The sequence below is a fragment of the Oncorhynchus keta genome, chromosome 34 (genome assembly GCF_023373465.1).
Source record: "Oncorhynchus keta strain PuntledgeMale-10-30-2019 chromosome 34, Oket_V2, whole genome shotgun sequence".
In the NCBI taxonomy this organism is placed as follows: domain Eukaryota; kingdom Metazoa; phylum Chordata; class Actinopteri; order Salmoniformes; family Salmonidae; genus Oncorhynchus; species Oncorhynchus keta.
The window spans coordinates 36,885,531-36,911,031 of NC_068454.1; the positions used below are offsets into that span (position 1 = coordinate 36,885,531).

The window sequence follows — 25,501 nt, forward strand, 5'->3', positions numbered from 1 at the left end:
GCCAAAACCAGATTCATCCGTCAGACTGCCAGATGGGGAAGAGTGATTCATCACTCCAGAGAAGGCGTTTCCACTGCTCCAGGGTCCAATGGCGGTGAGCTTTACACCACTCCAGCCGGCGCTTGGCATTGCGCATGGTGATCTTAGGCTTGTGTGCAATTACATAGTGCAGAAATTTGACACACCTTGGAAAGGTGGCATCCGATGACGGTGTCACATTGAAAATCACTGAGCTCTTCAGTAAGGCCATTCTACTGTCAATGTTTGTCTATGGAGATTGCATGGCTGTGTGCTCGATTTTATACACTTGTCTGCAACGGGTGTGGCTGAAATAGCCGAATCCACTAATTTGAAGAGGTGTCCATATCTTTTACATATATTGATCAAAAATATAAACGCAACATGTAAAGTGTTGGTATCATGTTTCATGAGCTGAAATAAAATATCCCAGAAATGTTCCATATGGACAAAAAGCTTACTTTTCTCAGATGTTGTGCATCCCTGTTAGTGAGCATTTTATCCTTTGTCAAGATAAAGTCCTTTTGTGGGGAAAACTCTCTCTGATTGGCTGGGCCTGGTTCCCCAGTAGGTGGGCCTGGTTCCCCAGTAGGTGGGCCTGGCTCCCAAGTGGGTGGCCCCTGCCCAGTCATGTGAAATCCATAGATTGAACTTATTTCAATCGACTGATTTCCTTATATGAACTGTAACACAGCAAAATCTTTGAAATTGTTACATTTTTGCTCAGTGTAGAAATTGTCCTCTTCCTAACTTAGAAATGATATAGGCTATCTCGGTCGCAATGAAGCTTACTTTGAGGTGGTAGATATGCTCCTCTGTGTCCAAGTCAATGCGGCGGGCCCTCTTCTTGATGGACATGACTGACAGACCCACATCAATGCAGCCATGCAGTTTGGCTTTCTGAATCTTAGAAAAGAGAGTTTAACAGAAGTCAACGTATGTCATGTAAGCAGGTGTGATCACTCATTGTTGCTGTGTAAATAAATGGAATCTTAAGGTGAAGAAAAAAGAAAAGAGCATCACGATGGAAAGCTACAGACCTACTTGTCTCTAAAGTCTTATTCAAAAGTAATCATCATGTGATTCAGCACTATTACGCAACATCATGCATTAAGGCTAGTTTGCCAGTTCGGTTCAAAGAGATCAAGGCTGACAAGAACATGGCTGCTTCCAGGAAGCCCTGTGAAAGGAAGGGCCCTTTGTACACATCTGATTAGTGTGGACGCAGCAGTTTAGCCAGTAAATTGGAGATTTCCTGCAGCATGACTTGGGCAGCTGAAACACAATGGGCAGAGTGACCCTGGGGGTGTTTCTGCTGAGTCACCATGGTGCCACAGCCATGCCAAGCGAGGTTGCCCTCGGTCTCTGCCCCGTGACTACTAGTTAGGGTTACTCACATCAATGGGCGACTTGGAGTACTTCAGCATCCCATTGTCCAGGACAAAAAAACGCTTTGGAAAAACAACAACAAAACATTGAGTTGGTGACAAGCAGCACTTGTCTCTAGAAATATATGTCCTTTTGAGAATTGTGTTTGGTGACTTTTCTGAAGGGTTTCGCAAACAAGGAAATCGATGAAAACAAGTAAACAGTTTTGTGTCCCACTCGGTCGTTAAGCCCTACCTTGTGCCAGCCTTTCAGCGGCCATTTCCGCTTCTTCAGCATGAAGCCCTCGTGTTTATCTGGCCTCTGGACGTTGCTCTGACCGATTCTCAGTCCCTCAATGATTTCCCAGCTGTCTGCCTCCTAGGGATGGAGAGAGAAACAGAGCCGTGTCTGAACTCATCTGTTCACTTCTCCAGGGTCAGGGAACACAGCAACAGTCAAGAAACGCCCCCGGCCTTGGCCGCATCGCATTCTACCTGTAAACAGTATGAATAATAGATACTACCAGCTATAACAGAAATACTACTAGTATACTACAGTATATTACATCGAACTGGGCATTTTGTCTAACTATTTACAGAAATACTGCCCGATTGAGTATCTTGTAGCCCTCTCAGCATTTCCACTCCATTAGCTTTCCCTTAGTCTGCTCTCCTGTTTCTGTTGGCTCTGCAAATCACAGGCCTCCTCTGGAGTGGAGGGAGGGATGGGGTCAGGTAAGGATACGTATGACAGGGCAGAAGTGTCCCACTATAAGACAGAGACCCGGGAGAATCCCCACTGGGCTGTGTGGGCCGGGCGATGGTCAGGTGAGGTTACAGCTGAATACGGAAACATTATTATCTGCCTAATAAGAGTCCCCTGCAGCGTTGACAGCCCAGTGTGTGTGTGTGTGTCTGCGTGTGTCTGCGTGTGTGCATGACAGGATGAGGCATCACTCACCACCCAGGGATTACTATAGGCCATGAAGGGTCATGTGGCTATAACCACACACACAACACCCAGGGCAAAACAAACTGTTGGCTGCTGCACTGTTGTGGACAAAAATACACCTCTCTCCTTGCAACAACCTCCTCACGCTCTCTGTGTCTGTTTCTATGTGTGGGTCTCTGTGTGTGTGTGTGTGTGTGTGTGTGTGTGTGTGTGTGTGTGTGTGTGTGTGTGTGTGTGTGTGTGTGTGTGTGTGTGTGTGTGTGTGTGTGTGTGTGTGTGTGTGTGTGTGTGTGTGTGTGTGTGTGTGTGTGTGTGTGTGTGTGTGAGAGAGAGAACAACATTGGACGGCCTAATAAATATGGAAAGTAGACTTGACTTCAGTGTGTAACAACCAGCTTTTTAACCAGCCCAGTGCAGAAAGCCAGAGACTACAGCTGGTATTCTGTTCTGGTCTGCCCCAGTTCAGTCACCATAGCAGCCTGGGAGGAGAAGTAGGCCATTCCAAGCCCTCTATTTAAAAAGTTCAACTCACCTTCCAAAGAAATTAATTCAAAAAACGAGATGCTTCCAAAGAAGTTAATTCAGAAACGTTTGCATACTTGCCCCCATTACGCTTGAATACGAAGAGGAATGAATGTATCATAACCACTAAATCTGTATCCTCACAATGTTGGAGGATAGATGGATTGAGGTGGCTCCAATAATATACAACTTTGTTGTCCCAATACACAGTAATCAGGCTTCCAGCTCCCTGATTGTGCTTGATAGACAAAGAACAAGAGCAAAGCCTCAGTTCACTAAAACAACTTCCCTGTGTAGTTTATTATTATTATTAAAATAATGGTCATGAGTCATTCTCTCACTTCTAAAGAAATAAATCTACACTACATTAAATAAAAGCTTGCTCATACTGCAACAGAGGACAGCAGATTTATTTACTTCAACATCTTCTCAAGATTCGAACAACCCAAAGATCAAAGTATATACAGTACCAGTCAAAGGTTTGGACACACCTACTCATTCAAGGGGTTTTCTTTATTTTTTATATTTTCTACATTGTAGAATAATAGAGAAGGCATCAAAACTATGAAATAACACATGGAATCATGAAGTAACCAAAAATGTAGCCATCCTTTGCCTTGATGACAGCTTTGCACACTCTTGGCATTCTCCCAACCAGCTTCACCTGGAATGCTTTTCCAACAGTCTTTTCCAACATATGCTGAGCACTTGCTGGCTGCTTTTCCCTCCATCTGCGGTCCAACTCATCCGAAACCATCTCAATTGGGTTGTCGGGCGATTGTGAAAGCCAGGTCATCTGATGCAGCACTACATCACTCTCCTTCCCACTAAGCCCAAACCAGATGGGATGTAGCATCGCTGCCGATTGCTGTGGTAGCCATGCTGGATAAGTGTGCCTTGAATTCTAAATAAATCACAGACAGTGTCAACAACAAAGCACCCCCACACCGTCACACCTCCTCCTCCATGCTTCACGGTGGGAACCACACATGCAGAGATCATCTGTTCACCTACTCTGTGTCTCACAAAGACACGGCGGTCTGAACCAAAAATCTCAAATTTGGCCATCAGAACAAAGGGCAGATTTCCACTGCTCTAATGTCCATAGTTCGTATTTCTTGGCCCAAGCAAGTCTCTTCTTCTTATTGGTGTCCTTTAGTAGTGGTTTCTTTGCAGCAATTCGACCATAAAGACCTGATTCACACAGTCTGCTTTGAACAGTTGATGTTGAGATGTGTCTGTTAGTTGAACTATGTGAAGCATTTATTTGAGCTGTAATTTCTGAGGCTGGTAACTCTAATGAACTTATCCTCTGCAGCAGAGGTAACTCTGGGTCTTCCTTTCCTGTGGCGGTCCTCATGAGAGACAGTTTCATCATAGTGCTTCATGGTTTTTGCAACTGCACTTTCAAAGTTCTTGAAATTTTCCGGATTGACTGACCTTCATGTCTTAAAGTAATGATGGACTGTTGTTTCTCTTTGCTTATTTGAGCTGTTCTTGCCATAATATGGACTTGGTCTTTTATTATCAAATTGGGCTATCTTCTGTATACCATCCCTACCTTGTCACAACACAACAGATTGGCTCAAATGCATTAAGAAGGAAACAAATTCCACAAATGAACTTTAACCAGGCACACCTGTTAATTGAAATGCATTCCAGGTGACGACCTCATGAAGCTGGTCGAGAGAATGCAATGCTGTCATCAAGGCAAAGGGTGGCTACTTTGAAGAATATAAAATATATTTTGATTTGTTTAACACTTTTTTGGTTACTACATGATTCCATGTGTTATTTCATAGTTTTAATGTCTTCACTATTATTGAACAACGTAGAATATAGTAAAAAATTAAGAATAACCCTGGAATGAGTAGATGTGTCCAAACTTTTGACTGGGGACTGTGTATATTTATTTGTATGAAGTCGGCTATCTTATGAAGACCTAGGCCTAATAAAGCATTATTAAAAAGGACCCTGGCTTCCTAAAATGTTTCATTTCCGCTTTAACGTAGTCTAAATCGTTTTACTGCCTGGGATTGTTATTTTAATAGCCATGATATCCACTGGATCCAACGTGTGACTGATTATTCCACGGCTTTAAAGCTTGCAATGCATTATGCATCCACCAGCATGGAAAGAGTATAAACCTATCAAATGTCCAGGCTATTGATATCTTTCAATGGTAACTAACTACCAGCTCATGGGACCAACCTCCATTGGTACACAGTGGTGTAGTAGGCTACATTCATCTCCAATACTGCAATGAATCAAACCTGTTACTACAGGTAAGGTCTTTAGGAGCAGGGAAAAGGACCAACTGTCCTTTGGGACAAACTAGGGTAAATCTGGACTATAACTATCTAGAACTACACGGCACGGCAGAAGCAGAATTCCTATGGCAGCTTCATCTGACACATCTGTTTTGCCAGGGACTCCCAGAGTAACAACAGCGCATTGACGGCATACTACTGCTGCTTGAGCATTAGGCAACATCCCGCCTTGTTTGGTATGTTCACTGTGTATTGAAGCACACCTAACAAACTCAAATCCGGCAATGCTGACACCACAACACTTGAGACCATGTTGATTTTGTGTCGCGAATCTCTCTTGCTTTCGCAACTAAGCACGGCAACTCACCTGCAACCTAAACAACAACAAGTAGCAGGCTGAGATTTGCCAGAGGAACATCCACACCGTAGTGACTAATCCCCCATCACGATGGATGTTAATTCAAGTACCACATTAAGTACCCATTGGACCCTAGCGCTGATCAGAAGCAGACAACCTAAGTGCCAGGCATTGGTAATCACTGCCAATGTGATTGTAACGAGACGAGAGTCATTTGCTGCAGTCTTGGGTTTTGCTTTGCCATAAATCTGAGTGTGAGAGGGGCTGGGCTGTTGTTGCGCTACTGATGAGATGTAACGCCGTGTGAGGTAATATAAACACTGCCTGCGTTCCAAATGGCACCCTATTCCCTGAATAGTGCAATACTTTTGACCAGGGCCCATAGGGAATATAGAGAATTGTACACTGAGTGTACAAAACATTAAATCAAATCAAATTGATTTGTCACATACACATGGTTAGCAGATGTTAATGCGAGTGTAGCGAAATGCTTGTGCATTAGGAACACCTTCTGAATATTAAGTTGCACACTCTCAATTCGTCGGGGCATGGACTACCAAGGTGTCAAAAGTGTTCCACAGGGATGCTGGTCCATGTTGACTCCCATGCTTCGCACAGCTGTGTTAAGTTAGCTGGATGTCCTTTGGGTGGTGGACTATTCTTGACACACACGGGAAACTGTTGAGCGGGAAAAACCCAGCAGCATTGCAGTTCTTGACACAAACCTTGCGTGCCTAGCGCCTACTACCAGACCCTGTTTAAAGGCACTTTTATCTTTCGTCTTGCCCATTCAGCCTCTGAATGGCACACATACACAATCCATGTCTCAATTGTCTCGAGGCTTAACAATCCCTCTAACCAGTCTCCACCCCGTCATCTACACTGATTGAAGTGGATTTAACAAGTGGCATCAATAAGGTGTTAGGTTCCAAATATCAGAGTAAGAACTCCACGGACAATATGAAAGCTTAAACCAAGTTTATTCATCCCAGGGGTCGAATAGCTGAATAGACAAAGACATATTTACACAAGCACTGATATTTAACCCTTTCTCCTATGAAGAGTCTCCTCCTACACATCTGAACAGCCAATACATCTCTGTTGCTAGACAGAACTTTAGTGATACCTGTTCTTCATCTGACCTGACCTCTGACCCAAAGTGCTCACACCTACATTTACATTTACATTTAAGTCATTTAGCAGACGCTCTTATCCAGAGCGACTTACAAATTGGTGCATTCACCTTATGACACCTCCCCAACTCACGGCTGTCATGGTGTTTGGTACCAGGCTGTGTCTCCCTCCCATAGGATCCGTGGTGGCAAACACTAACATATCCTGACATAATGTAAACATTTCACATTATCCTCTCTCCCTCAGTGACATGAATAAGTATATTTCATATTATCAAAACCCAACAAAGGGATCATAGCTTTCACCTGGATTCACCTGGTCAGGCTGTCATGGAAAGAGCATGTGTCCCTAATGTTTTGTACAATTCAAGTGTGTAGGGAATAGGGTGCCATTTGGGCCTTTTCCACTGCCTCACTGTAGTAAACATGATTGACTCAGAGCTGCAGGAAGGGCGAGGGGAAGAAAGCACTGAGTTAAACCTTTAGGTGCCAGATGGCAGGTTTACCCCCCAACACAGATTGCCCATGGATTGTCCATTAAGAGGAGGATCTATGGGTCAACCCTTGCAAAGAACGTATAGTGCAGGGGTCTCCAACCCTGTTCCTGGAGAGCTACCCTCCTCTAGGCTTTCATCCCAACCCTGTTTCTGGGGAGCTACCCTCCTGTAGGTTTTCATCCTAACCCTGTTTCTGGAGAGCTACCATCCTGTAGGTTTTCATCCCAACCCTGTTTCTGGAGAGCTACCCTCCTGTAGGTTTTCACTCCAACCCTGTTCCTGGAGAGCTACCCTCCTGTAGGTTTTCACTCCAACACTGTTCCTGGAGAGCTACTCTCCTGTAGGTTTTCACTCCAACCCTGTTCCTGGAGAGCTACCCTCCTGTAGGTTTTCACTCCAACCCTGTTCCTGGAGAGCTACCCTCCTGTAGGTTTTCACTCCAACCCTGTTCCTGGAGAGCTACCCTCCTGTAGGTTTTCACTCCAACCCTGTTCCTGGAGAGCTACCCTCCTGTAGGTTTTCACTCCAACCCTGTTCCTGGAGAGCTACCCTCCTGTAGGTTTTCACTCCAACCCTGTTCCTGGAGAGCTACCCTCCTGTAGGTTTTCACTCCAACCCTGTTCCTGGAGAGCTACCCTTTTCACTCCAACCCTGTTCCTGGAGAGCTACCCTTTTCACTCCAACCCTGTTCCTGGAGAGCTACCCTCCTGTAGGTTTTCACTCCAACCCTGTTCCTGGAGAGCTACCCTCCTGTAGGTTTTCACTCCAACCCTGTTCCTGGAGAGCTACCCTCCTGTAGGTTTTCACTCCAACCCTGTTCCTGGAGAGCTACCCTTTTCACTCCAACCCTGTTCCTGGAGAGCTACCCTCCTGTAGGTTTTCACTCCAACCCTGTTCCTGGAGAGCTACTGTCCTGTAGGTTTTCACTCCAACTAACCTGGTTCAGCTTATCAAACAGCTAATTATTAGAATCAGGTGCTAGATTCGCGTCCCTACAGGACGGTATCTCTCCAGGAACAGGGTTGGAGTGAAAACCTACAGGAGGGTAGCTCTCCAGGAACAGGGTTGGAGTGAAAACCTACAGGACGGTATCTCTCCAGGAACAGGGTTGGAGTGAAAACCTACAGTACAGTATCTCTCCAGGAACAGGGTTGGAGTGAAAACCTACAGGAGGGTAGCTCTCCAGGAACAGGGTTGGAGTGAAAACCTACAGGAGGGTAGCTCTCCAGGAACAGGGTTGGAGTGAAAACCTACAGGAGGGTAGCTCTCCAGGAACAGGGTTGGAGTGAAAACCTACAGGACGGTATCTCTCCAGGAACAGGGTTGGAGTGAAAACCTACAGTACAGTATCTCTCCAGGAACAGGGTTGGAGTGAAAACCTACAGGAGGGTAGCTCTCCAGGAACAGGGTTGGAGTGAAAACCTACAGGACGGTATCTCTCCAGGAACAGGGTTGGAGTGAAAACCTACAGTACAGTATCTCTCCGGGAACAGGGTTGGAGTGAAAACCTACAAGACGGTATCTCTCCAGGAACAGGGTTGGAGTGAAAACCTACAGGATGGTATCTCTCCAGGAACAGGGTTGTAGAGCCCTGGTAAGGTGTGTGTCATCTCTCTGCCAATGTAAAGTCATTATATTGGGCAGGTCTTCCCCTGAGATATTGCGCTTTTGACCTCTATGAGATAACCCAGTTAAACAAAATGATTTTTTAAAGGGACTTAATGTCTGGACACCCAAAACAAGGGCTTCATTGGATATACTTTTGCCACGGTGACAATGGCAGAGATGTATTATATTGTCAGCGCTTCGTCATCCTTTCATCTTCCATCAATGTGTTCTGACCATTACCATGAACACAGCCTCTATCTGCTGCTGCAGCTGCTGTTCATAATCACGTCATTGATTTCTCCACAGCCAGAAATCCACTAGTCATCTGCTATCAAAAGACTTTCCCTGCTCCCCCACAGAAGCATAAAGGGAAGCAAACGTTTCAGACTCATCATGTTCCTTATCTCCATGCCTCAGAACCATCTTATCACACCAAGAGACGGCAGACGGTTGTTATAGCATAGAGAAAAAGGTTTGGGTGATTATCTAGACCCACAGAGGGATGACTGTGTAGGATGTGTCGGTACTATACACTGCAGTTGGTGTCTCTAATTGCACTTGTGAGAGTCTCCAGTCCAGAGTGCCTAACGGTAGTCAGCAGCACAAGAGAAAGTGACATGCACTGATCCCCTAGGGACTGGATCTCATTAAGGCTTCCCCCACAAATAGCCACTGCACTCACTTTCCCCTCGCACACTGAAACACACTGCAGCCAGCCAAGCCTACCAAGGTCTTTTCCCTGGGTCTGTGGTCTGCACCACTTCCCCAGGAATCTCTAGGGAGGATGTGACCCTTATACAGCAGTAAACACGCATACAGACACTGATACACACATACTCTTTCTACACCCCCTAACCACATAAACAACGAGGCAACAGAGTAATAAAAGATTACTCCTGGTGCTCGAGTTAATGCATCGCTACGGTGATGGCGATACTGAGCTGGGTTGAACCTGGTCGCGCCTTTCAACTCGGGAGCCAATGAGGACACAGGAGCAGCCTGTATTAACAATTCCCACCACATGGCCCCACCTCCAGCCTCAACACAACAATAGCTGTGTACTATAGTAGACAATCCTCTGGTGCTTCCCTGGATCTACAGCATCTACCCAGTAAATTTCTACAGTAATGAAATACAACAGCAGTCACTATCGGCCAATAACCTTTCTAGGCATCGCAGTCTCACAAAGAACGAGTAAGGTGAATCAATTGGACAAGTGCCTAATTTCTTGCATGCCTCTTACCTGCCTTGCTCGCTACTTTAATTAAACTCATTCAATTAGCGGAGTAGGAATGGGACATCAATATGCTGTTTAGATTAGAGTGAATTCAGGGAACAGGCTAGAAGACCGCAGAGCTCACAAGGTCTCTTTGTACACCATGTACAGCACGACAGGGAACAGAGTAGGAGGCACAGGAAGGGTTAAATCTCTCATTCAGCAGCAAGCCCGACTGCTACTGTACAGGCCGCAATTCCTCCACCAACTCCCCAAAGCACTCCTCTTCAGAAAGCAATCTCCCATGGTTACGGGAAAGCAGAAGTAGCTCCCACACAGCACAGAATACCAGAGCGTGCCACATGTTCACTGGTCCAATCGAGCCTTGGCTTTCTAACTCATAAATAATTTACGACCCCCCATCGGAAAAGCCGTGATGTCAGAGATTCCAGATTAGTGTCCTGCTTCTCCATGGCTACGGTGGTATGGCAGTTCAGTTCACAGCCCGAAACAGTAGAAAGGCTTCCTCTTCACACGCTTACAAAAGGGGCTAACATTTAAGCCCCTGTAAGCTGACCCTTAAAATAAAGAATGTTTCTAATTCACTGTTTACAATACCTCCCACTTAGGACATGGTGAACAGTGGACACAGATAAGCCACAATGCCAGGTATTGGCACCAGTACTCTACAACATAATACAGTGCACAACATAAAACGCCTAGAATGATAATAGCTAGTTACATACAGTGCATAGTCATCACCTCCTCATAATAGCACAGCTCACAGGGATCACCCTTACAGACTGCGCTCAGGGAGCTGTTACTTCCAGTCAGTCCCACTCTGTCTGTCTGCTGCTCCAGAGACAGTCTCAGGGGAACCCGATTGAGTGAATCACACCACTACACTGTTCCCAGAGCAGCGGACTGTGTCTCGATCTGTCTGTCTGGAGGCGGGCGCCGCTTACCTGGCGGGTGTCGCGCTGGTACGAGGAGGAGGACGAGGCGCTTTTGTGTGTGGGCGTGGACGCCTTGTGGTGGTGGACGGGCGTGGAGCACCTCTCCTCGGCGCTCATGGTGCGGTGGCTGCTCTGGCTGGGGTTCCTGTGGTGGTGGTAGGACATGGCTTCCCTCCCTGTAGCACCCCTCTCTGTGGCTTTCTGACTGGACTCGGCTGTTCCTCCCTCAGCAGCGGCTCCAGGACATGTGGGTAAACAGCATTATCTGATGCAGCTCTGCAGCACGCTTTCCCCGGCTCACGCTCCTCTCATCTGCGGCACAGACAGAGACAGACATGACACACAGACGTTAGGTTACGTTATGTTAACCCCTCCTCCTCCTCCCATCACTGTTTCCGGTTGTGCATCCATCCAGCCCAGAGCCTAAACGACACTACACACCCTAGCAATTTGAGTTCTAGCCAATTGAGCTTCAGCACCCCACCATTTAAGTGACAGCTAGCAAGATGCACAAACAGCAGAGAGAGAGAGAGCACGTTACAGAGGGTCAAAGATCATGCCCCCAAGACATGCTAACCTCTCACCATTACCAATAACAGGAGAGGTTATAGCATGTCTCGGCGGTATGATCTTTGACCCTCTAACTTTCTCACGTCATCTTTGACGATTCATTATGGATTATCCTTAATCATGGTAGCATCTAGAGCTGGGTGAAATGCTGAGTGATTCATCTTATCTATTATTATAGTTAAGGGATCTACACTGACATGTTTTACAAGGAGTACATACACTACCGGTCAATATGGCACGACTGCCATATTGCATCTCCATACCAAAGCCCTTGCTTGGAAGTGTACTCCGTCAGACTGCCAAGAACCTTGCCCTCATCCAGGCCAAGGTGGTGAAACACGGTAGTGATGACACCATAGGCCTAGTTGATCTCTACACCAGACAGGATGCTCTTGCCAGCATACTTGGGGTCAAACATGTACGCTGTGGCTTGTATGGGCTTCAGGCAGAAGTCTTCATGCTTTTTTTATGTATTTCAGAACTGCAGTTTCCTCTGCTTTGGAGCAACAGTGAAGTGGGCAGGACAGTATGCATTTCTTCTCTTACATCTGCAAGCAGAGTCTGAACATCAGATAGGATGGCATTGTCTCCATCAATCCGTGCAATGACTACTGCTATAGGTTTCAGGAGTTTCAGGCTGCTTACCACTCTCTTCCAAAATGCATCCTCCAGGAGGATCCTCTTGATGGGGCTGTCCATATCGGCAGACTGTGATATGGCAATTTTCTTGGAGACTCCCCACCCAACGGGTGTTGCTGGGCAGCTTCAATGTGGTGCTCTTACTCTTCTCACTTTGCTTGGTGAGGTAGATTGCTGCGATAACTTGATGACCCTTCACATACCTAACCATTTCCTTGGCTCTCTTGTAGAGTGTATCCATTGTTTCAGTGAAATGATGTTCTTGAGGAGCAGATTCAATGCATGAGCAGCACAGCCAATGGGTGTGATGTGAGGGTAGGACTCCTCCACTTCAGACCAAATAGCCTTAATGTTCGCAGCATTGTCTGTCACCAGTGCAAATACCCACTGTGGTTCAAGCTCATTGATGACTGCCTTCAGCTCATCTGCAATGTAGAGACTGGTATGTCTGTTGTCCTTTGTCTGTTCTCTTGTAGAATACTGATTGAGAGGTGGAGATGGTGTAGTTAATGAATCCTTGCCCACGAACATTCAACCACCCATCAGAGATGATTGCAATACAGTCTGCTTTCTCTATGATTTGCTTGTCTTTCACTTGAACTCAACTCTGCAGCCAGCAAATGATTAGATAAAGTATGTCTGGTTGGAGGGGTGTATGCTGGGCGAAGAACATTCAGAAATCTCTTCCAATACACATTGCCTGTGAGCATCAGAGGTGAACCAGTTGCATACACAGCTCGAGAAACACATTCCTCAGCATTTCTCTGACTACGCTCCTCCATTGAGTCAAAAAAACCTTCTAATTCCAGAAGGAACATGAGCTGTTGCTATCGATAAGGTGTATGATTCATAATTTTCACCTCAAATAGAAGTAGAGGGACTTTTGTCAGGTTGCTTGTTGTGAGTGCTGGGGGAACTTTATGCACTTGGCCAGATGATTCTGCATCTTTGTTGCATTCTTCACAAATTACACTGCTCAAAAGATAAAGGGAATACTTAAACAACACAATGTAACTTCAAGTCAATCACACTTCTGTGAAATCAAACTGTCCACTTAGGAAGCAACACTGATTGACAATACATTTCACATGCTGTTGTGCAAATGGAATAGACAACAGGTGGAAATTATAGGCAATTAGCAAGACACCCCCAATAAAGGAGTGGTTCTGCAGGTGGTGACCACAGACCACTTCTCAGTTCCTATGCTTCCTGGCTGATGTTTTGGTCACTTTTGAATGCTGGCAGTGCTTTCACTCTAGTGGTAGCATGAGACGGAGTTTACAACCCACACAAGTGGCTCAGGTAGTGCATCTCATCCAGGATGGCACATCAATGCGAGCTGTGGCAAGAAGGTTTGCTGTGTTTGTCAGCGTAGTGTCCAGAGCACGGAGGCGCTACCAGGAGACAGGTCAGTACATCAGGAGACGTGGAGGAGGCCGTAGGAGGGCAACAACCCAGCAGCAGGACCGCTACCTCCGCCTTTGTGTAAGGAGGAGCAGGAGGAGCACTGCCAGAGCCCTGCAAAATGACCTCCAGCAGGCCACAAATGTGCATGTGTCTGCTCAAATGGTCAGAAACTGACTCCATGAGGGTGGTATGAGGGCCCGACATCCACAGGTGGGGGTTGTGCTTACAGCCCAACACCGTGCAGGACGTTTGGCATTTGCCAGAGAACACCAAGATTGGCAAATTCGCCACTGGCGCCCTGTGCTCTTCACAGATGAAAGCAGGTTCACACTGAGCACAGGTGACAGACGTGACAGTCTGGAGACGCCGTGGAGAATGTTCTACTGACTGCAATATCCTCCAGCATGACCGGTTTGGCGGTGGGTCAGTCATGGTGTGGGGTGGCATTTCTTTGGGGGGGGCCGCACAGCCCTCCATGTGCTCGCCAGACTGCCATTAGGTACCGAGATTTTTTTTAAATATTTTTTTATTTTACCTTTATTTAACCAGGCAAGTCAGTTAAGAACAAATTCTTATTTTCAATGACGGCCTAGGAACAGCGGGTTAACTGCCTGTTCAGGGGCAGAACGACAGATTTGTACCTTGTCAACTCGGGGGTTTGAACTTGCAACCTTCCGGTTACTAGTCCAACACTCTAACCACTAGGCTACCCTCAGACCCCTTGTGAGACCATATGCTGGTGCGGTTGGCCCTGGGTTCCTCCTAATGAAAGACTTCATGTGGCTGGAGTGTGTCAGCAGTTCCTGCACGAGGAAGGCATTGATGCTATGGACTGGCCCGCCCGTTCCCCAGAACTGAATCCAATTGAGCACATCATGTCTCGCTCCATCCACCAACGCCACGTTGTACCACAGACTGTCCAGGAGTTGGCGGATGCTTTAGTCCAGGTCTGGGAGGAGATCCCTCAGGAGACCATCCGCCACGTCATCAGGAGCATGCCCAGGCATTGTAGGGAGGTCATACAGGCACGTGGAGGCCACACACACTAGTGATTTGTAACACTACTGGAGGACACCAATAAGAAGAAGAGATGTGCTTGGGGCAAGAAACACGAGCAATGGACATTAGATCGGTGGAAATTTGGAGTCCCAATTGGAGATTTTTGGTTCCAACCATCGTGTCTTTGTGAGACGTGGTGTGGGTGAACAGATGATCTCTACATGTGTATTTTCCACCGTAAATCATGGAGGAGAAGGTGTTATGGTGTGAGGGTGCTTTGCTGGTGACACTGTTTGTGATTTATTTTGAATTCAAGGCACACTTATCCAGCATGGCTACCACAGCATTCTGCAGTGATACGCCATCCCATCTGGTTTGGGCTTAGCGGGACTATCATTTGTTTTTCAACAGTACAATGACAAACATTTCTAAAAACCTGTTTTTACTTTGTCATTATGGGGTATTGTGTGCATATTTTTATTTATTTAATACATTTTAGAATAAGGCTGTAACGTAACAAATTGTGGAAAAAGTTAAGGGGTCTGAATACTTTCCGAAGGCACTTTGTAACGAGTTTCCTCCTCTTCTTCCGAAGAGGAGAGGCGAAACGGATCAGAGGACCAATACGCGGCGTGGTAATTTTCCATGGTACTTCTTTAATGCTTTAAGGTACACATGAACAAACTAACAAAACAAGAAAACGTCAAAACTCAAATTACAGTCCTATCTGGTGCATACACAGAGACAGGAAACAATCACCCACAAACACACAGTGAAACCCAGGCCACCTAAGTATGATTCTCAATCAGAGACAACTAATGACACCTGCCTCTGATTGAGAACCATACTAGGCCGAAACATAGAAATTCCCAAAACCTAGACAAACAAACATAGACTGCCCACCCAACTCACGCCCTGACCATACTAACTAAACACAAAACACAGAAAATAAAGGTCAGAACGTGACACACTTTGTATATATTCCGGAGTCTGACATTGCTCGTTCTGATATTTATGAATTTCTTTTTGACTTTTTGAATCATGTGTGTATTGTTCTGTATTGCTAGGTAATACCGCACTGTTGGAGCTAGAAACACAAGTATTTCTCTGCACCTGCGATAACTGCAAATCTGTGGAAGCGACCAATAAACTTTCATTAGATTTATTGTTGAACGCAATGTTCCATTTTATAATGGCTGCTGTGGCTACTGCTAGCTAGCATGAGGAAGAAAACAGCAGTTTCCTCAAAAACAAGCAGTCGTTTAAGCTCTGGGATAATTGGACAATTCGGAGTACAACACATTCCTTATCCCTGGATTGAGGTCAAATGTTCAAGACATAGCTCGTGCCGGCTCTGCGGTGTCTTAATTTACACAGGAAGTCGAGTTCGACCGTAGTTCAGCTGTAAGCAAGCGGGTCAGATCTGGCTACAAATGGAGTATAAACTATAAAATTGGACATTACAAGTCGGAGTTGTGTATCACATTTAACAAACCAAACATTTAAATACAGCTATAGAAGGTAAAGTAAAAACCCAAACCGGTCTGTGCATCAATACCGGTATATAGTCAAACATGGCATACCGTCCAGCAATATTCCCTCAAAAATGTTGAGACACATTTTCACAATTTGAACATTGTGAAAATTCTGTGCAAATTCCTGCGTGCGTTTACAACACTGAAGCTGTACCCGCTTTAAGTTCCAGTTTTAACAGCGGCCAAGTAGGCTACTCTGGTTATTTGATCATAACGTAGGCCTACCAGAGTGGCCTACCATCAAAAACAATGGAGAAAATGCATCCAATTTTAACATGGAAATAGCTGTTTTATCATTCAGCCTACAGTAGCAAAAAATGTGTGGTGTTCATTGTGGTGTTCATTGTGGTGTTCATTGTAGGCCTACATTGCATGAGACTTTTGAAAAAAAACATGCAGGGTTTGACATTATTAACCTGTTTATCCACTTGTCCTTCAGAGAAGGAGATGACTGTAAATGTTGTGTGTTGTTTTATGCAAGAAGCCACTTTACAAAATACAATTAATTATTATTACAGAGAATCAGGCAAATTATGCTAACCTCTGCCTATTGGCTACTTAACTTATTCAAGACCATCTCAAAATACAACACTGCCCCTTTAAGATTAAAAAAAGCTCTTTACCTGACGAGCTTTTCAAAGATGGCTAGAAACGCACACATTTTGTGCTCTTGTAGGAAGCAACCACTCACACATTGCTGACTAGAAATTAGCTGTAACTGGGCTAATAACTCACTAACTAGCAAAGAATATGAACAAATGTACACAGGTGGCTACAGGTAGCTCTCGCTTTGATCTCAAAACAAGCACATCTACTCACGGCCGCTCATGCTGTAAACACAGTCCAGTTCAAATTGAATGGCACAGATACATGGCCATGGCTATTTGCAAATAGGCCTACTGCAGCTCTAATTGGTTATGGCACAACGGTCTGTGTAGAGTACGGGCTCGAGTCGTGCCTGTCAATGCAGTTAAATAAATAAAAAACAGTTAGTTTTGCATAGTTTGTTTTGTTTCGGTATGTTACATTGGAAGTGACTAATATTGAGTTGATTCGAGCACTATTCCCACAGTAGGGCAAAACTTTGATAGTGTTAACTAAAGAGGAAAACTCAGATATTTCATCTGCGCGGTAGTGCAAAAGTATCTGCGCAACATTGCCACCCAGCCCTAGTACAACATTAATGTATTAGTGTTTAGAAACATATTATATTCTTATTTATAATAAAAGGTACTCCAAAATGACACAATACATTACTTCCCATTTCTATTGGGCACAAAATGATCTGGAACACAACCAAAACAAACTGCAAATGCATCCAACAAGTTTGTAGAGTCAGAAGCTTGATGTATTCATTGCGTGCTAGGAATATGGGAACAAATACTAAACTTTTGACTACTTTATTTATAATAATCTTTAGGGGTGTCAATAATTATGACCCCTACCCTTAAAAAATTATTTTACTGGCTAAAAAGTACACAAACGTACCGGAGAATCTCTTTAATTATTATGTTTGTTATGGCGAGAAAGGTGACATCTCAATTCTGCTCGGCTCTGTATTTCACTCATATTCCACCCAGCAGTGCAGTGGTGTCTGGCCTCCTATCCCTACTCTGCATATCTCGGTCTCTCACCCAGCCGAAGAGCAAACTCACCCAGTATAATTGGCTCAGTGATGCATGCCTGAGGTTTTTCCCATCGCCCTTGTCTCACAGACAGAGATGAGAAGAGACACAGGACACCCAATTAACATTTCTTGTCCACTCCACCTTGTATATACGATTCAGTTCTGTTGTGTGGCAGATCGCTGTGTGTTCAGTTCATTCATGACAGTAATCAGCGTCTCGATTGCAGCGGGGAAAACTAGCCATCCCAGATCCCACAGGCAACATAAATCCCTCTGCTTCCATTCTAATTACCATTATGATACATTCGTTAATGACGCCAAATCGGGCGGGGTTACCAAATCAATGCAAGACACAGTGTATATGCAGGGTCAGGAACGCAAACTAGTCTAGGATGTAACCTAGCTCTTAGAATAGATGTTTTGAATGGATATGGAATGAACAGTCAGTATAATCATCTGACATGCAATGGTTACATCACCTAAGTCACCATACATACTGTAAGAGATTCCATACAAACATGGCTGATCCATCTTCAGCTGACCAGACAAAAAAAAAAAAAGCTCTCATCAGTCTGTCCATAGTTCCAGGCAGGCTGACACCTAAGTATTGTGTAAGTGCAGAGTCATTGTGTGAGATAGCTGTCACCCTGCCTCAGTATTGATCTAGCGTAGGCTGAGGGAGAGGGACACACGGTTCAGGTTAATTGCACCCTGAGGACTAGAGCGGAATTTCTGGGTTTCATTTTCTCTCACAGCAGGCAGCGTAAGACATAATAGGTGTCTTCTACTCTGAAGTGGCTGAAACCAAAAGACAGAAACAGTTGACTGGTAGGACTACATCTGATATAGAAGTACAGTAGATAATAACTGGTGGGTGCTGCTTACATTTGTCCTATTTCACACATGCACAAGTGTGGATTATACGAATGTGCGAATTGGAAAAAAATGTCTTTGGCATATCCCAGACATATCCTGAGACACCCGACATATTTTTCACCTAGTCAGCACTGAGATTCAAACCAGCGACCTTTCAGTTACCAGCCCAACACTCCTAACCGCTAGGCTACCTGCCGAATAACTGGCTGTGTAAAAAGACACGCTGGCAGGGTAGAATCAGTGGACTTGTTTCCAAACTGCTCCCACACACAGGGTATGATTATCAGTACGTCTGGCCTGATTACCACTTTCTCTCTGTGTAACCTTACTCCATAGTTACAGTAGTGAGTGTAGGCCTAGTTCTTACAGGAAAGAGCTGATTCAGGAGGAGTCCTTATTTCAACAACAGGATACATCTGTAGCCTGGTCTCACCCCCCCCACACACTCTCTGTCATGAACATACTGTACTACACACACAGTCTGAGCTATGTTACCAGCCCCTGTCTTTAACCAACTAGGAACTAAGCCCAGACACAACCTGAGCCTATTCAGAAAAGTATGTCTCTCTAACGGATCCCTTTCTCCTCATCAGTCTAGGAAGAAGACATGGAGACTATTGGACTACTGTAGATAAATGCATTTCATGGTAAAACACCACCAGTGCAGTGCATGCACAGAATGAGTAGCATACAGGTGATGTGCAGTCTATCCCTGTCTAGATGGCGTGGCAACAGACAGCTACAAAAAGCAGCATTGGATGTCACAACAGTGCTTCCTAGACTTGATTAGTAATGAGTTTAATCTCTTAAATCTTGTTACTGTGACTATCGTCTCTGGGCACAGATAGGACATGGAACATCGCTGTTGTACAACAATATGTAAGAAATATACACTGAACAAAAATATAAATGCCACAACATGCAACAATTTCAAAGATTTTACTGAGTTAAAGTTCATATAAGGAAATATGTCAAGTGAAAAAAATGTATTAGGCCTTAATTTATCGATTTCACATAACTGGGAATACAGAAAAGCACAATGAAGGTAGGGGAATGGATCAGAAAACCAGTTAGTATGCTGATTGCAGGAATGTCCACATACTAATTGCATTCTCCTTCTAAACTTGAGACATCTGTGGCATTGTGTTGTGTGACAAAACTGCACTTTTATTGTCCCCAGCACAAGGTACACCTGTGTAATGATCATGCTGTTTAATCAGTTTCTTGATATGCTACAGCTGTCAGGTGGATGGATTATCTTGGCAAATGAGAAATGCTCACTAACAGGGACGTTATCACATTTTTACACAAAATGTCAGCGAAATAAACTTTTGTGCGTATGGGAAATTTCTGGGATCTTTTACTTCAGCTCATGAAACATGGGACTTTTACATGTTGCGTTTATATTTTTGTTCAGTATATAATATACATTGTCTTCAGAAAGTATTCACACCACTTTCCCTTTTCCACATTTTGTTGTGTTACAGCCTGGATTTAATGGAATAAATTGTGATTTTTGTCATTACTGGCACACACAATACCCCTTAATGTCAAAGTGGAATTATGTTTATTTTTATTTGTTACATTTTTATTACAAATGGAAAGCTGAAAAGTCTTGAGTCAATAAGTACTAAACCCCTTTGTTATGTTAAGCCTAAATAAGTCCAGGAGTAAAAAATGTCTTCACAAGTCACATAAACACTATTATTGCAGTCCATGCAAATGACTAACATGATTTCTGAATGACAACCTCATCGCTGTATCCCACACACATACAAATTATCTGTAAGGTCCATCAGTCGAGCAGTGAATTTCAAACACAGATTCAACCACGAAGACCAGAGAGGTTTTCCAGTGCCACGCAAAGAATGGCACTTATTGGAAAAAATAAGAATATCCCTCTGAGCATGGTGAAGTTATTAATTACACTTTGGATGGTGTGTCAACACACCCAGTCAATACAAAGATACAGGTGTCCTTCCTAACTCAGTTGCCAGAGAGGAAGGAAACCGCTCAAGGATTTCACCATGAGGCCAATGGTGGCTTTGAAATAGTTACAGAGTTTAATGGTTGTGATAGGAGATAACTGAGGAGGAGATAACTGAGGATGAATCAACAACAACAAAGTGTTATATTTGGGGCAAATCCAAGATAACACATTACAGAGTACAACTCTCCATATTCTCAAGCATAGTGGTAGGTGCATCAAGTTATGGGTATGCTTGTAATCGTTAAGGATTGCGGAATGGAGCTAAGCACCGGCAAAATCCTAGAGGAAAACCTGGTTCAGTCTGCTTTCCACCAGACACTGGGAGATTAATTCTCCTTTCAGCAGGAGAATTACCTAAAGCACAAGGCCAAATCTACATTGGAGCTTCTTACCAAGAAGACAGTGAATGTTCCTGAGCGGCCAAGTGATTTTTGACTTAAATCTACTTGAAAATCTATGGCAAGACCTGAAAATGGTTGACTAGCAATGATCAAAAGAGCTCAAAGATTTTTTATAAGAATAACGGGCAAATGTTACACAATCCAGGCATGGAAAGCTCTTAGAGACTTACACAGAAAGACTCGCTGCCAAAGGTGCTTCTACAAAGTATTGACTCAGGGGTGTGAATACTGATGTAAATGAGATATTTTTGTATTTATCAATAAATGTGCGAAAATGTATTGTAAATTCTAAAAACATATTTACTACCACTTAGTACCACTCAAAAATATGGCCGCCCTACACTACAAAAGACAACACACACCCAGAAATGTTGTTACAAAATTCACTGCTAAAACACTGTGAAGATGTGACATTTTGAGTTCAGAAATTATAATAATTTGGTAGCTTCTCTTTTTTAAGTTGGTATGCAATGTACTCAGTAGACATATGACCATTTGATTGATGATACATTTGGCCACTATTTGGAAGCTAGTCTGGAGACAGAAGTTCTGAGCTGATTGAATAGGCTAATGTTTCTGCAACAACAGAGGTCAGCACATCCTCTGCACTGAAAACTGTTGAACATCACATCAGGCGCTTAGCTTGTGCATACAGAAAGCTAGCTATGTTATATTTAGCTTGAAGAGGAAGTTGCCCTGACATTGAGTCAGCCCTATCCTTGTAGCTCAACTTCTCAACAAATTCTAGGTATTAGCCTGATTCAGGGAAAAACACACAATGATTACATTTCAAATAGCTGGTTCCTGTTTGAGGTTGTGTACTTCTGTAGTGTGGCCTGTGTTTGATTTACATTGTCACTTTTGTACAGTGTGTACCACTGGTCAAGAGAATGCCTTCAGCTCTAAGCAGGGATAATGAATGATACTTGTGTCTAGCATATTGTTAACAGACTCTAGTCAAACATCAGTTTCCCAGCAGGGCTTAGCTCTGGGTTATTTTGACACGAGGAGAAATGTCACCAAACAATGTCCATTGATAACACAGCATGCTAAAAATCCCAAGAATCCCTTTGCATGCAAGTCTCTCATTGGCTGCGTTTACACAGGCGGTCCGATTCTGATCTTTTGCCAGTAATTGGTATTTTGACCAATCAGATCAGATCTTTTGCCAAGAATAAAGCAGCCTTACTGCTTTCTTTGGAGGCATTTACACTGACAAAGAAGAAACAGACTGAGAAACACATCATTGAAGTCATGGCTAGTCCTCTCCACCAATAGTGGGAGTTAAGTCATGGCTAGTCCTCTCCACCAATAGTGGGAGTTAAGTCATGGCTAGTCCTCTCCACCAATAGTGGGAGTTAAGTCATGGCTAGTCCTCTCCACCAATAGTGGGAGTTAAGTCATGGCTAGTCCTCTCCACCAATAGTGGGAGTTTGTCCTCACATAGTTCCAGGGTTTTTATCTGGATTAAAATGGGGCTTACGTGGTGGGCTTGGCGGGGCGTGGAGATAATTGTTTGCTGTATTAAAGCAAATGTCCTGCAACTCTACACATTTTGTCATGGATCTAAGAAAAACTCATTCAGTTTTAAATCACATTTCCTGCAATTCGACACATTTTTGACATGGGGCTGAGAGAATTGCAAGTTTTAAAGCTAATTTCCTGCAATTCTACACATTTTGCAATGGCTTATGCCAGTGTTCTTATGCTATCTGAGTGACTTAAACATTATAACACAATCACTAGGGGCCCAATTCCATTACAAAAATACTCCTGGAATTTTAAATTCTCCCTGACTGTCTAGTTTTTATTTTGGTGATCGTTAGTTCTCAAAGATGATCTTATTTAGAAATACATAGATCCATTATCTTTTTTTGTTTTACATACTTTGTATCTGGTTATAGTCATTTTAAGTTTCATCATCCCAAAATCTTTTTTTGAATATTTGTATTAGAATTTTTATTAAAAACACCATGCAGAAAAAACTGGATGTCTTTACGACAGTCTCAACTCAGGAAAGAAGTGGAGGGCGCTCAACCAACGTGAGTCGAGGTTCAACCAAAAACCAATGTCATAGAATCTATACATTTTCTATGACCATCTTAACTTGTCAGAATTTTGAATGTCCAAAACATTGTATTCCCTCAGTTTAAAACCCAATCAAATGGCCAGAAAAGACAACATCAGCTAAAATAACAAAGAGAAATGCTGCAGAAGCGATTACACTCTACGGAGCTACAATAAATCATACCTTTCAAAAAGATCTTATTCGTCAAACCGTCATCTCTTTCCTGTGTCATGGATTGACCGTAATACATATGTGTAAATACTGTCTCTCCTCTCTCCAGCTGTTGAAAAGGTGTTGACTATTTACTGAACGCTGCCTGCTCCCAAGGACGTCAAATCCAATAGGTCCATTATAAAAAGTGATCGTTAAATCCCCTTAATGGGACAGACCATATTAGCCAAACCAGACAACAAAGGACAACATAAACAAATAAAAAGTGAACAACGCAGTGATTTACCATTGATGTTACTCGTGTATTTGCATTTCCTTCACCAGAGCTGCACAAAGACATATGCAAAAATAGGCCTAGTCTTAATGTTGAGACTGTCGGCTATCCGGGAGAAAAAAAACATCCCAGTTTTCATTCATGGTAGTAGCAGCCAAAATCCCTGTCATGGGCAGATGATGATGGGGAAGTCAGGTGGACTGCTGCTTGCTGTGATGCTGTTGATTATGGCACTGGAACAAGCACAGACAGCCGTGAGTCTCCCTGGGCCTGTTGATTCATCCAGCAAAAGCCCCCCTCCCCCCCACACACGCGCACACACACACACACACAATTCCACAGTAACGGAATTACACTTTGACTCAGTTTTTTTTTCACTTTAAAATGTATGCCAAACAAAAAAAGTTGAGCCTGTTTTTCTGTTAGACAAAGTGCATAGTTGAGTGCCAGACTGATCCTTGGTCATGAACGGATACTTGGACCTACCAGAAGGAGCAAGGGTGGGTATCATAACATGTCCAGCAATGTGAATGCAATGTTTTAGCGATTTCCAAAAATGATTTAATTTACTGTTCACTTGCTATATTCACAGCTTGTCAGGCAAGACCTCAGGATAAAAGTGCTGTGCAACAAGTACCCTTGTGACACCTACGTTGTTTCCAGTCTCCCTCGACTACTATGAAAAGGACACGCCATCATGAGGCCTCTGATAGTGACCTGAGTTACTGCCCTGATGACACAGATGGGTTCATCAACAACGACAGGTAATGTGTGTTATGTGAAATGCAAAAATACCCATCTCCATAGGCTAATTCTGACCTATGGAGTCCCTTGGGAAACCCAACCATCCAACGATGGGATTTATAAATACATTTTCTAGGCTCCCAAAAGGACTCTAATATAAAAACTACTTTTGGAATGCTCATATTCTGAGCTCGCCATTAAAAAAAGTATTAATTGAATCTGAACAACCCTTGAACTGGAACAGAATATGGAAAAAATATGACCTTGGCATCCCGTAATCCGAACAATCATTTTATACATTTTAAGTTTGTTCGGACTGTATTTAACACCAAGGAAAAGTTTTACGATGAAATTGGCCCCAACTGTTCACACTGTCCCCTAAATCAGGTAGACACATTCCTTCATATGATGTGGGACTACACTGGAGATAAAAAGCTTCTGTGACTAAGCAAAAATATTTTTGAAGTGCATGAACGTAATTATTCAATGCGTTGCATCTGCTATGTTACTTAACAATGATAGCTCCTTCAATCTCTCAATCAGAGACGATTACTACTGGCAGGCAGCACTGCCTCAACAAAACAAAGAAACAGTATCAATCACCCCACTCTCTCCCAATTAACCTGTGGATACAGTTAATAATAGGAAGTTATAACGTTGGAATTAATGACAGCGAGAATGAATGGTGCTAGTCAAGGAACAACTGAGGCCTGGACAAATAACCTTGACTGTGTAAAGAATAATCTCAGCTAAAGCACAGTACATACATTATCAGTCAACGTTTGGGCACCTGCTCATTCCAGGATTTTTCTCTATTTTTACTATTTTCTACATTGTAGAAAAATAGTGAAGACATAAACGATGACCGCCACATATACAGTTGAAGTCGGAAGTTCACATACACCTTAGCCAAATACATTTAAACTCAGTTTTTCACCATTTCCCTGTCTTGGGTCAGTTAGGATCACCACTTTATTTTAAGAATGTGAAATGTCAGAATAATAGTAGTGAGAATGATTTATTTCAGCTTTTTGTTCTTTCATCACATACCCTGTGGGTCAGAAGTTTACATACACTCAATTAGTATTTGGTAGAATTGCCTTGAAATTGTTTAACTTGGGTCAAACGTTCTGGGTAGCCTTCCACAAGCTTCCCACAACAATTTGGGTGAATTTTGGCCCATTCCTCCTGACAGCTGGAGTAACTGAGTCATGTTTGTAGGTCTCCTTGCTCACACACACTTTTTCAGTTATGCCCACAAATAGAATTGAAGTCAGGGCTTTGTGATGGCCACTCCAATACC

At 43.7% G+C, this 25,501-nt stretch overlaps 1 protein-coding gene and 2 long non-coding RNA genes across 10 annotated transcripts in view; 1 reads left to right on the forward strand and 2 right to left on the reverse strand.

Moving 5' to 3' along the window:
- The window catches only part of osbpl6 (oxysterol binding protein-like 6), a 59,686-nt gene that overhangs the window by 19,277 nt on the left and 14,908 nt on the right, over window positions 1-25,501 (reverse strand). For all 8 annotated transcript variants that reach the window (XM_035750017.2, XM_035750016.2, XM_035750014.2 and 5 more), the window contains exons 2-5: window positions 10,907-11,209; window positions 1,642-1,764; window positions 1,416-1,469; window positions 811-924 (exon numbers count right to left, since the gene is read on the reverse strand). In XM_035750017.2, the coding sequence (XP_035605910.2) occupies window positions 811-924; window positions 1,416-1,469; window positions 1,642-1,764; window positions 10,907-11,062 (447 nt within the window). In that variant the 5' untranslated portion in view covers window positions 11,063-11,209. The remainder of the gene's footprint in view (window positions 1-810; window positions 925-1,415; window positions 1,470-1,641; window positions 1,765-10,906; window positions 11,210-25,501) is intronic.
- LOC127915106 (uncharacterized) lies at window positions 7,354-7,971 on the forward strand. Its single transcript, XR_008090209.1, has 3 exons — window positions 7,354-7,418; window positions 7,462-7,719; window positions 7,831-7,971. It is a non-coding gene; the product is annotated as an uncharacterized LOC127915106 (long non-coding RNA).
- Window positions 8,119-8,644, reverse strand: LOC127915107 (uncharacterized). Its single transcript, XR_008090210.1, has 4 exons — window positions 8,626-8,644; window positions 8,540-8,582; window positions 8,282-8,453; window positions 8,119-8,195 (listed from the first exon to the last, which is right to left on the reverse strand). It is a non-coding gene; the product is annotated as an uncharacterized LOC127915107 (long non-coding RNA).